This window comes from Sminthopsis crassicaudata, chromosome 1 (genome assembly GCF_048593235.1).
Source record: "Sminthopsis crassicaudata isolate SCR6 chromosome 1, ASM4859323v1, whole genome shotgun sequence".
NCBI lineage: Eukaryota > Metazoa > Chordata > Mammalia > Dasyuromorphia > Dasyuridae > Sminthopsis > Sminthopsis crassicaudata.
Genome location: NC_133617.1, coordinates 389,783,104 through 389,796,104, shown reverse-complemented (window position 1 = coordinate 389,796,104; position 13,001 = coordinate 389,783,104). Strand labels below are relative to the sequence as shown.

At 37.2% G+C, this 13,001-nt stretch overlaps 1 protein-coding gene across 3 annotated transcripts in view; it reads right to left on the bottom strand.

The window, feature by feature from the left end:
- IFT140 (intraflagellar transport 140) overlaps nucleotides 1-13,001 on the bottom strand; it is a 209,010-nt gene that overhangs the window by 128,997 nt on the left and 67,012 nt on the right. For all 3 annotated transcript variants that reach the window (XM_074279619.1, XM_074279618.1, XM_074279621.1), the window contains 3 exons: nucleotides 12,129-12,220; nucleotides 2,460-2,587; nucleotides 236-353 (listed from right to left, as the gene is read on the bottom strand). In XM_074279619.1, the coding sequence (XP_074135720.1) occupies nucleotides 236-353; nucleotides 2,460-2,587; nucleotides 12,129-12,220 (338 nt within the window). The remainder of the gene's footprint in view (nucleotides 1-235; nucleotides 354-2,459; nucleotides 2,588-12,128; nucleotides 12,221-13,001) is intronic.

Sequence of the window (13,001 nt, the reverse complement as noted above, 5' to 3'; positions counted from 1 at the left end):
GAGTGTTGAAAACACAGGAAGTGAAATGAAAAAACCTACAGATGAATGAGAGGAGTTGGGATAAAATAAGATGCAAAGGCAGCATAAAGAAAAAGGCAAAGAGAAAGGGAGGTGAAAATCATGTGAGAAGAAAATCACTGCTACGAATCAAAGAGATAAAAGTGGACTAATTTCCTCACGTCCCTTCCTTAGAGGAATCTCTCTATACTGGATCCACTGTGGTCTTGGGCCTCACCTTGTGAAGGAGTATGCTGATCTTGTTACCATTGGAGTTACATTTGATGGAGGTAATGCCGCCTATGCCTGGAATTAACTCTGCCAGGTTCTTGCAGTTGCAGTGCACTTTGGCCTCTCTGTGGAATCAAATAAAATTAACACAACTCTTACTACATGTGTCTTTAACATTCCTATTAAATGCTGGGTGAGACAACTCAGTAACTGAAGAACTCTCCCTGTCCCCCCTGGGACATTGCCCAGGCCTAACCATCGATACTTTAGTTCTTGCAGATCCTGAAAATGCCCAAAGGCTCAGAGCTGTACAGGCAACTGCTTGTTTGTAACAGCCCTAAACTGCCTCTTGAATCAGAAACTCACCTTTTAAAAAACTCACAATGCTCTTTCAGGGCAACTGTATAGCTCTATCTCATGGAATATCAGTTTTCTACAAAATATACCTGAAAGTCACTCAAAGGCAAAGGAAGAAGTAAGTGGTAGGTTCCACACATTACCAAGAATGCCCCAGAAGGTATGAAAGATATCTGAAAAATGTAGGCTCAGAAAAGATGCGCTTGCTTTGCAGAAGCAAGAGACAACCAGAGCTCCACTGGTGGCCATGCAATGTCAAGCAGTCAGAAGGCACCAAAGGCATAGTGAACAGAGGGCTGGGCATGGAGATAGGGGTCCTGAGAAATCTGAGTTTACATCTCAACATTCTGGGCAAGTCACTTAACCTTTCTCATCCTCCATTCCTTCCTCTGTAAAATGGGGGTGATAGGCATAACATAACCTGATAAGATTATTGTAAGGATTAAAAAAAAAGTGTAAATGAGCGCTGTGTAAATCTTTGAAAACTTTATATTTTGTTATCATTATTATTAGAGGAAGGACCTTGGAAGGTTGAGTATGGAAGATTTAAGAGAGATGATAGAGGAGCTACAAATACTACAGGGTTTAGATGGGGAGGAATAAGCATTCACTCAGAAAGCACAGACCCAATGAGGTATACAAATACTAGATCAGAACTAATAGCTACTCATCTGGATAGTATGAAGCTTTTTTTCACTGGGTTAGGAGCCTATCCAACAAATAAAGTTCCAAATGTTGAGTGGTAACTAGTGTCCAGCAACGTACCAAAATCAGAAAACAAAATGATTATATGTTTTTAAAAGTGGTGTGAAAATATTTTTATATTTCTACTTTCAAGAATATCTCACTCCTCTTGATGAGGTCTGGCATAAGGCAGAGAGTTGTGGGAAACCCTTCTAGTCAGAGCAGGTCCTGGGTACACAGGGACCATGGGTATGTTTGCCACTGCTCAGTCCTGGCAGGTGGTGTGTGTGGCCAGCACCTCGATGCATGTCTGGCCAAATAAGTATTTTGTTTTCTGGTTTGTTTGATCTTTTGCTTCTTACTGTTGTGAGAACCATTCCATAACTGAAGTCCTAGAGGTATATATGAGTGTTTGACTAAGGAAGAAATTCCTTGACCCCTTTGTGGCTGCAGAAGAGAGACCCCTGTAAGTCATCCCTGTGAGGGTTATCAGTGGGGGTGGTGCCCGTCTCTCAGGATAACAGAATGAAGCTGTTCATCCTGTTTTCCTTGGGCGGTCTTTTACTGAGGCCAGGATTCAAGGAAATTAAGCTCCCTATTGAGGTGAAGATCAGTCTTTTTTAGATCAGAAAATCAAGGCCCAAATTGGTTAAATGATTTGTCCAAGATATTTAACTAGTTCAGAAAAAAAAAAAAAGTACTAGAATGGACATCTTTCCAACTCCTAGTCCAGGACTATTTCCATTGCATCACACTGATTTCTATCAACATCTTAAGATTATTTCATGCAGGTGAAAAGATTGATAAATTTTTACTAGTAAGTCAAAAGAGGCTCCCCAAACTGAAAGATCTATTCCTGCCTAATCTTGCAATTTTTTCTCTCCTGTCTCCTTGGTATTCAGTCACTCTCAGTAGCATCCAACTCTCTGAATCCCTTTTGGGGTTTTCTTAGCAATGATATAGCAGTAATTTGCCATTTCCTCCTCCAACTCATTTTACACATAAGGAAACTGAGGCAAAGCGAGTTAAATGACTTGTCCATGGTCACCCAGCTAGTAAATGTCTGAGGAAGAAAGATGAGTCTTCCTGACTCAGGCCCAGTGCTCTACCTAACTGCCCTGGCTTATCTCCTAGTATTTCCTAACCAAATTCAAACACTACATAAACTCTTAGTTGGGCATCAACAGTACCTTCTTGAGAGATCAAAACTTTTAAAGTGAGCCAAGTCTGTTCCTACAACCAGGAAATTCCCACAGACATCCAAGGAGCATGGGTTTCCCTCTGTCTCTGAAAACATTAGCAGCTGTTTGACAGTCCCCTGAAGAAAAAAGAAAAAGGAAAAAATCATTGCAAGAACTTAAGGAAGGGTGCTTTGTATTCTTATCAGTCAGTCAGGAAATTCTACTTCATTTGACTTTCTGGATACATAGGTTTTACTGTTAATGTTCTACACTAAATATCTGGTAAGGAGATATAGAAATAAGGCAATTCATTCCTCTCTTTAAAGATTAAGGTGAAGTGAAGCAACTCCTTTTCAAGGTGATTTTTATTGTAACTCAGAGTTCTGGATATATGTGTTTTAACAAAGATTACTAGAAAGTAATGAGAAAGGGGGAATTTTATATTTGCTTCAATTTCTTTTATCATTGGAGTTCAATTTAGGTTCATATTGATGGGGGAACCCAAAACTATCCTGACCTGGAGGGGGGAGAAGCCAAGAGGTAAACGCTTGAGAAACTCCTTGAAGGGGAGAAATTCTCCTTGAATTCTGGAGAAACTCCTTTGGGAGAGGCCTACCTCAGGGAATCAAGATAAAATAGTTTCATTCTGTTATCTTGGTAGACTATGGACCTCAATTGAGCTGAAAATTGGCTCAGAACCACTTCCAGTAAATGGTCCCATTCTACTAGAAATCTAGGCCTAGTAGCAGTGACAGCATTGAGGGAATCTTGTTCTATTGAAACTTCTGTCTCAGATTTCCTTATAAAAATGGCATTTTTAAACTCATCTCTTTCCAGAGGCCCAAAAGCAGAAATTATGCCAGGCCAAGGGACTTCTCCTTGGCACACATGCCTTTGAGGACCTCTGCCCGCTGAGAAGATACCCTTTTCTCAACATTAACCCCTCTTTATCTCTCTACCAGGACTCTTCTCAAGACCTTTACTTCTCTGTGAGGACTTTGTCACTTGGAAGTCAGCCTCCTAGCAAAAGCTGACTTCTCAGTGCCAAGAAACTTCTTTTTGCCAGTCTTGTCTTTTCAGGTTCGTAAATTCTTTTACAAAGGACCTGAGCTGACCAAAAAGAGTTCCCACAACTCTGCCCTGCGCCAAAACTTATCAATATTATCCTAGCAATATTTACATATATTTCCTATGATCTTCTGATATGAATGGATTTAGAATTTGTTTTTGAAACAGAAGAAAAAATTTTAAAATCTACATCTCCTTATCTTTACACTGTCTATGACTTTTAATAGTATTTTGTTTCTATTTATATGTAAAAGTAATTTTACCATGCAGTTTTAAAAAATTCTGAGTTCCAATTTTTTTCTGTCTTTCCTAAGAAGAGTCAGCATTTTGATATAGGCTATATATGTCCATTCATGTAAAACATTTTCACATTAGTTATGCTGTGAAAGAAAAACAGCCTAAAAGAAAAAAGCTACAAAAAGGATAAAGGAAATAATAGGCTTTGATCTGCAGTCATACTCCATTAGTTCTTTCTCTGGAGGTTGACTGCAGTTTTCATCTTAAGACTGTCTTAGATCCTTGCATTGCTGAGAATAGCAAAGTGGTTCACAGCTGGTCATTGTATAATGCTGCTGTTACTATGTACAATGTTCTCCTAGTTCTGCTCACTTCACTATTAGTTTATGCAAATCTTTTTAGGTTTTTCTGAAATCCACCTGCTCAGCATTTCTTATAGCACAATTGTATTCTATTACATTCATATATCACAACCTGTTTGGCCATTTCCCAGTTGATGGACATCCCCTCAATTAACAATCCTTTGCTACCTCAAAAAGAGCTACTATAAATATCAAATACCCTTTTCCCCCTTTAAAAAAAATCTCTTTGGGAGACAGAAATAGTGGTGGTATTGCTAGATCAAGACACAATTTGACTGACCTTTGGCCAGAATTCCAAATTGTTTTCCAGAATGGTTAGATTGTTTACAACTCCACCAACAACAAATTAGGATCTCAGTTTGATCCATAATCATATGTTTATAGATAGTTTTTACTTCTCTGTCTGAAAACTACCTTTTCATATTCTTTGACCACTTATCAATTGGGGAATGACTAGTATTCTTTTAAATTTGACTCAGTTCTCTATATGTTTGAGAAATAAGGTCTTTATCAGGGATACTTGCTGTAAAAATTGTTTCTCAACTTTCTGATTTCCTTCTAATCTTGATTTGCACATGATTTTAAAAGTTTTGTGTGCTCTTTTATAATTGTTAATACAATGTTAATACATTTTCTTTATGTTCTATTTTATTTAGCCAGTAAGTGTCCGAGGCTGGATTTGAACTCAGGAAGATGAGTCAGGAAAACTCCTGACTCCAGGTCTAGCACTCTATCTAGCTGCTCTGACTTATCTCCCAGTTTTCTATCTCCTAAGCAAGTTCAAACACTAGATAAACTCTTATTTGGGCCTCAACAGTAGATTTTGTTAAAATATATATATTCTTTATGTCATGTTCCCTCTCTAGCTTAGCCTCCCCACTTTCACCCCCCAGCAATGATGGGTTAGGACCCCAGATGGAAGGCTACTCCCACTCCCAGGAGTCTAGGGATGGCCTTAACACTGTACACTTTTTTTTTTATTATAGCTTTTTATTTACAAGATATAGGCATGGGTAATTTTTCGCCATTGATAATTACAAAACTCTCACTCGTATGTAGCTCCTTAATATTCTGGCAACACACTCAATTGGCTTTTCATAAAAGCCAATCGCTCCAGTGTCTTAGCAAGAACAAGTTACAAGATGTTTTTCCCCAAACCTGGGCTGTAGTATCTCTTGGATCCAGCCTGTGAAGGGAGCATTCCCAAAAGGATGGTAATGAAGCACAGATGTGGGCAGCACTCAGAGGTTATGGTGTCTCAGGGCTCTGCAACCATTTTTGGTTCTGGAGGAGTCTCATCCAGTTCTCTCTGGGGCACATGAGGAGCGTCAGCATGCCCCAGGCTGCTTGGCTGGCTAGCTCCTTCCTCGATATGCAGCCTCACTGCTGCCTCTAGGCCGCCACTGAATGGCTGCCTGCTGGCCTTCCCCTGGGCTAGGCCAGGGAGGGCCCTCAGGTGCTGGGCAGGCACTACCAGACTGGCACAGATAGGACACTGAGTGCTGGACTGCAGCTTCCCCTGTCGGGCCAGACAGATTGCTGAGTCATCGGCTTTCCTCAAGGCCTGGTTTCTACTGAAGGGAACATCTGTAGGATTCTCTGGGCTCAGTCTTCAAAGGACAGCTATAGTCTGTATGCTCAAGTTCTCTTTTCAGCTGGGATATGAAAACTTTTCAGCAAGATCCATGACATTTGGCAGAAGCCAATCTCTTCTTTCATCCATTCTGAAGTTTGTCACCTTAAGGCAGAGGGTGTGAAAGGTCCAGCCTCTCCTACTAAATAAACCATCGTGGTCAAAGGTATCTTCCTTCAGAAAGGAATTACACTTTATTTGATGATGATCACCCCAAGTTTCAGATTCTTGTTAGATTTTATGCAGAGGAGTGTCTAGGTATAAAGCTACTGAAGTAGTCGGTGCTCTGGGGCAAATTCATTATCTCCTATATAACTGAACTGTTTAAGCCTCAGTATATTTCTAGGGTGTAGAATGCTTGGCACCAGAAATAGCTTCCCCTATATAATTTAATGACTATTTTTGCCCATTACAGACATCAAGCCTTCTTGAAGTCTAAAAAAGAAAAGCCATTCCATCTCTTTCACATTTTATGAGACTATCATAAAAAAATAATATAAAAGCCAGAGATTATATTAGTAAGAAAAATGCTTAAGTGTTAAACGCTTAATAATTACTAAGATTATGTGACCCAAATGATTTCCCTTCCCTAAACTGCTATCTAACATAGGCTGGTTCCAAAGAAAGTATAATATCAGAAAAATGAAGAAAGAATAATATGTCGATTAAAAAATTCTAGGTAAGCTAATATTTTCCAAGACCATCAGGAACTAGAAGCAGTTAGAGCATATTGGAAAAATTTCATCCATTAGACTAAGTTAGACTAAGGCTTCCACAGTGCAACTACACAAACTCTCAAGATGCCAAGTTGTCATTTCAAGGGGTTGTAAACCTTTTATGGTCTCTTTTCCATCTTCTAATAGTAGAAAACTACATGTTGTCCTTCCAAATGAATGATTAAATGCTGTTTAGAATCATTAAATGCTGGTCACTGACTCAGCTTTTTTTTTTTTTTTTTTTTTTTTTTTTTTGGTGGGATCTAGGATCATAGTTTTCTTTTTTTTATTATTATAGCTTTTTATTTACAAGATATATGCATGAGTAATTTTTCAGCACTGATAATTACAAAAGCTTTTGTTCTAATTTTTCCCTTCCTTTCCTCCACCCCCTCCCCCAGATGGCAGTGAGGGTCAAACCTGTCTCATTACTGCCCCCACTATAGTGGTGTGTTTTGTTAACAGTGAAAGGCAGATATGGGAAAAGATACCTAGCCCTGTACTACCTGTGAAAGTTCAGATATGTAGATAGAAGGCAACCCCAAACATGGAGTTTAGAAGCAGCTAAAGGCACAATTGACAGAACACTGGGTCTGGAGTCAGATAGATCTGGGTTTAAACCTTGCCTCAAAAACATCACTTAAATGTGGTCTGCCCATAATTTCTTCATCTGTAAAGTGGGGTTCATAATAGCACTTACTTCCAACAGGTATTATGAGGATCAAATGAAATAACATTTGAACAGTGATTTGAACACAATGCCTTGCACATGAGAAAAGCTTAAAAATTTTTGTTATTCCCCCTTGTACTCCCTCAAGCATTGCCTTTCCTTTTAAAAATGAGCGGATTTTTTGTAGTGACAAGAAAATGAAAACTGAATGGACGCTCAAAAGATTGGAAATGGCTGAATAAGTTGTGGTACATGGAAATAATGAAATATTATTGTTCCATTTTGGAAAAGCTTGGAAAGACTTGCAAGAACTGATGCTGAGTGCAGTGAGCAGATCCAGGAGAACATCATACTCAGTTAAGATTATGTGATGATCAACATTGATGGACATGGCTATTTTGAACAATGATGTGATTCAAAACAATTTCAATAGACAAGATGGAAAATGCCATTTGCATCCAGGCTATGGAAACTGAATATGGACTGAGACAAAGCATACTATTTTCACCTTTTTGTTTGTTTGCCTTTTTCTCTGAGATTTTTCCCTTTTGTTCTGATTTTTCTCTCACAACATGACAAATATAGAAATATGTTTAAAATGACTGTTTATACATGTATAACCTATGTCCCATTGTTTACTGTTTTAGGGGGAGGAAAAAAAATTTGGAAGTCCAAATCTTACAAAACAATGTTGAAAACTTTCTTTGCAAGTAATTGGAAAAACAAAATATTATTGAGGGGAAAAATTTTTTTAATTAAAAAATAAATTCTTTCTTTCAAACCTCCAGTTCAGACCCAACCAGAATTCAGCCTCTCTCCTCCAATTTCTCACTGGACAAAGCCATTTATTTCATTTTATTTCAGCCAGAAGCACCAATTTAAGGATACTAATATGTTGGGAGTTAGGAGAAGGAAGATCTGCTTTAGAAAACTTCCTACTTCAATTAGAGTAGGAAATGTGGAAATCAAACTATCACTCTTTGCAGATGACATGATGGTATACTTAGAGAACCCCAAAGACTCTGCTAAAAAGCTATTAGAAATAATTCAGAATTTTAGCAAAGTGGCAGGATACAAAATAAATCCACATAAATCCTCAGCATTTTTATATATCACCAACAAAATGCAACAGCAAGAGATACAAAGAGAAATTCCATTCCAAACAAATGTTGAGAGTATAAAGTATTTGGGAATCCATCTACCAAAGAATAGTCAGGAATTATATGAGAAAAATTACAAAACACTTGCCACAAAAATAAAGTCAGATTTAAATAATTGGAAAGACATTCAGTGCTCTTGGATAGGCCGAGCGAATATAATAAAGATGACCATACTCCCCAAACTAATCTATTTATTTAGTGCTATACCAATCAGACTCCCAAGAAACCATTTTAATGACCTAGAAAAAATAACAACAAAATTCATATGGAAGAATAAAAGGTCGAGAATTGCAAGGGAACTAATGAAAAAAAAGTCAGAGGAAGGTGGTCTAAGTGTACCTGATCTAAAGCTATATTATATAGCAGCAGTCATCAAAACCATTTGGTACTGGCTAAGAAATAGACCGGTAGATCAGTGGAACAGATTAGATACAAAGGACAAAAAAGGGTACATCTATAGCAATCTAATCTTTGACAAACCCAAAGATACCAACATTAGGGATAAAAATTCATTATTCGGAAGAAACTGTTGGGGAAAACTGGAAATTAGTATGGCAGAAATTAGATATGGACTCACACTTAACACCATATACCAAGATAAGATCAAAATGGGTCCATGATTTAGGCAGAAAGAATGAGATCATAAATAGATTAGAGGAACAGAGAATAGTCTACCTCTCAGACCTGTGGAGGAGGAAGGAATTTATGACCAGAGGAGAACTAGAGATCATTATTGATCACAAAATAGAAGATTTTGATTACATCAGACTAAAAAGTTTCTGTACAAACAATACTAATGTAAACAAGACTAGAAGGGAAGTAACAAATTGGGAAAATATTTTTAAAAGTAAAGGTTCTGACAAAGGTCTCATTTTCAAAATATATAGAGAACTGACCCTGATTTATAGGAAACCAAACCATTCTCCAATTGATAAATGGTCAAGGGGATATGAACAGACAATTCTCAGATGATGAAACTGAAACTATTTCCACTCATATGAAAGAGTGTTCCAAATCACTACTGATCAGAGAAATGCAAATTAAGACAACTCTGAGATACCACTACACACCTGTCAGATTGGCTAAAATGACAGGAACAAATAATGATGAATGTTGGAGGGGATGTGGGAAAACTGGGGACACTGATACATTGTTGGTGGAGTTGTGAAAGAATCCAGCCATTCTGGAGAGCAATTTGGAACTATGCCCAAAAAGTTGTCAAACTGTGCATACCCTTTGACCCAGCATTGCTGTTATTGGGATTTTATCCCAAAGAAATACTAAAGAGTGGAAAGGGACCTGTATGTGCCAAAATGTTTGTGGCAGCTCTTTTGTTGTAGCTAGAAACTGGAAGTTGAATGGATGTCCATCAATTGGAGAATGGTTGGGGTAAATTATGGTATATGAAGGTTATGGAATATTATTGCTCTGTAAGAAATGACCAGCAGGGGAAAACTGGAAATTAGTATGGCAGAAACTAGGCATGGACCCACATTTAACACCACATACTAAGATTAGATCAAAATGGGTCCAAGATTTAGGCATAAAGAACGAAATCATAAATAAATTGAGGAACATGGGATGGTTTACCTCTCAGACTTGTGGAGGAGGAAGGAGTTTGTGTCCAAGGGAGAACTAGAGACCATTATTGATCACAAAATAGAACATTTTGATTACACCAAATTAAAAAGTTTCTGCACAAACAAAACTAATGCAAACAAGATTAGAAGGGAAATAACAAATTGGGAAAAAATTTTTACAGTTCAAGGTTCTGATAAAGGCCTCATCTCCAAAATATACAGAGAATTGACTTTAATTTATAAGAAATCAAGCCATTCTCCAATTGATAAATGGTCAAAGGATATGAACAGACAATTTTCAGATGATGAAATTAAAACTATTTCCACTCATATGAAAGAGTGTTCCAAATCACTATTGATCAGAGAAATGCAAATTAAGACAACTCTGAGGTATCATTACACACCTGTCAGATTGGCTAAGATGACAGGAACAAATAACGATGAATGTTGGAGGGGCTGTGGGAAAACTGGGACACTGATGCATTGTTGGTGGAGTTGTGAAAGAATCCAACCATTCTGGAGAGCAATCTGGAATTATGCCCAAAAAGTTATCAAAATGTGCATACCCTTTGACCCAGCCATACTACTACTGGGCTTATACCCCAAGGAACTACTAGAGAAGGGAAAGGGTCCTGTATGTGCCAAAATGTTTGTGGCAGCCCTTTTCATAGTGGCTAGAAGCTGGAAGATGAATGGATGTCCATCAATTGGAGAATGGTTGGGTAAACTATGGTATATGAATGTTATGGAATATTATTGTTCTATAAGAAATGACCAACAGGAGAAATATAGAGAGGCTTGGAGAGACTTACATCAACTGATGCTGAGTGAAACGAGCAGAACCAGAAGATCATTATACACTTCAACAATGATACTGTACGAGGATGTATGCTGATGGAAGTGGATTTCTTCAACATAGAGAAGAGCTAATCCAATTCCAATTGATTAATGATGGAAAGAACCAGCTACATCCAGAAAAGGAACAATGGGAAATGAATGTAAACTGTTATTTTTACCTTCTGAATCCAATTCTTCCTGTGCAACAAAAAATTCGGTTCTACACACATATATTGTATCTAAATTATACTGTAATATATTTAACATATATAAGACTGCTTGCCATCTGGGGGAGGGGGTTGGGGGAGGAAGGGAAAAAATCTGAATAGAAGTAAGTGCAAGGGATAATGTTGTAAAAAATTACCCATGCATATGTACTGTCAAAAAATGTTATAATTATAAAATAAAATAAAATAAAAAAAAAAAAAAAAAAAGAAATGACCAGCAGGAGGAATACAGAGAGGCTTGGAGAGACTTACATCAACTGTTGCTGAGTGAAATGAGCAGAACCAGAAGATCACTAAACACTTCAACAACAATACTGTATGAAGATGTATTCTGATGGAAGTGGAAATCTTCAACATAAAGAAGATCCAACTCACTTCCAGTTGATCAATGATGGACAGAAACAACTACACCCAGAGAAGGAACACTGGGAAGCGAATGTAAATTGTTAGCACTACTGTCTATCTACCCAGGTTACTTACACCTTCGGAAGCTAATAATTAATGTGCAACAAGAAAATGGTATTTACACACATATATTGTATCTAGGTTATATTGTAACACATGTAAAATGTATGGGATTGCCTGTCATCGGGGGGAGGGAGTGGAGGGAGGGAGGGGATAATTTGGAAAAATGAATAAAATAAAATAAAAAAAAAAAAAGAAAGAAAACTTCCTACTTCAGAGCCAGAAGATATCCTCCTTTCCACTAGGAAAGGCTCCAGCCCCTAGGACCAACTATTCTTTCAATCTTGACATTTAATTCTTTATAGAAGTCATACAAGCTATAGGTGACCTAGAGGGTTCTTTTGCCCTACTAAACTGCTAACCAAAAAAAAAAAAAAAAAAAAAGATAAGAGCCGATATTTTAAGGATCTGTGGTCACTTGTATTTTACAGAAAGCAAGTTTCTTATGTAATGCATAGCTATATGACAAAGGTGATTTTAAAAAACAGCAAGTGAAAATTAAAAATGAATGGAAGTAAAATATAATTTACTGAAAAGAAACAGAACTTTGTTTTGTCTAAAGCAATCAAATATACATTTTAAAAATTAAAATATGGGCATGAGTGGATGCCCATCAGTTGATATGAAAAAATGTGAACAAGTTTTTGGTACAATTCAGAAATACGTTTCCACTCTAATACTCCTTTATCAACACTTCCCACTTCCATCTTATCAGCAATTTACCTGCCAAGTACGAACTTGGACTCGGTTTGGCTCCACTGTATAAACATTTTCTTCATGCATTGCCAGCACTGGAGACTCACATAAAAAGGAACCTTAAAAAAATAAAAATAGTATTTCATAACTACAGTGATTAATTATTCAACACTTCTGTTTCTTTCTCTTTTGAATTATGGTACAATTACAACAGCATTATCAATCAGGCTTTTAGGTAAAGACTGGATGAGATAATTTTTAAGGTCTTTTCCAACTCTTAGATTCCATATTTCTATTAGAATTTGTTAAAAACTATTAGATGCTATGATGGATATTAAAAATGCACAAGAAATGTTCTAAGCCTTCAAAAAGATTACAGTTTAGAAAGGTAACTAGGGAGAAAAGACTAATGGCCATGAAAGAAAAAAAATACAAGATGTCATAAAGTTAACTGAAATAAGTCAACAAATCTAAGTTGAGTATCTGCTATGTACAACTCAATTATTTCCAAAAAAGAGCTTCTTTTACATTTCTCTGGTTCTCTCAAAGGAACACTATCCTGTGGTCTCCCAGTTTTGCAAACTCAGTGTTAGCTATGACTTTTCACTTTACTCACCCCATCCATCCAACAAATATTGCTATTTCTATCTCACAATAGCTCTCACATTTGATCTCTTCTCTCTAATCCCTCAGTCACTTCAAGTTCTTAGGGGCTTTCAGATGATTACAGCAGCTTACTAAGAAATTATTTTCTCTGCCTCAAATATCCTACTACTCCATTCCATCTTCTCCATGCTTGCCATTAAGTGCACATTTGAACCATGTTACTCCCCTGCTCAAACAACTCCAATAGTTCCCTACATTTATAGAATAAAATATAAATTCTTTTTAACTTTTAAA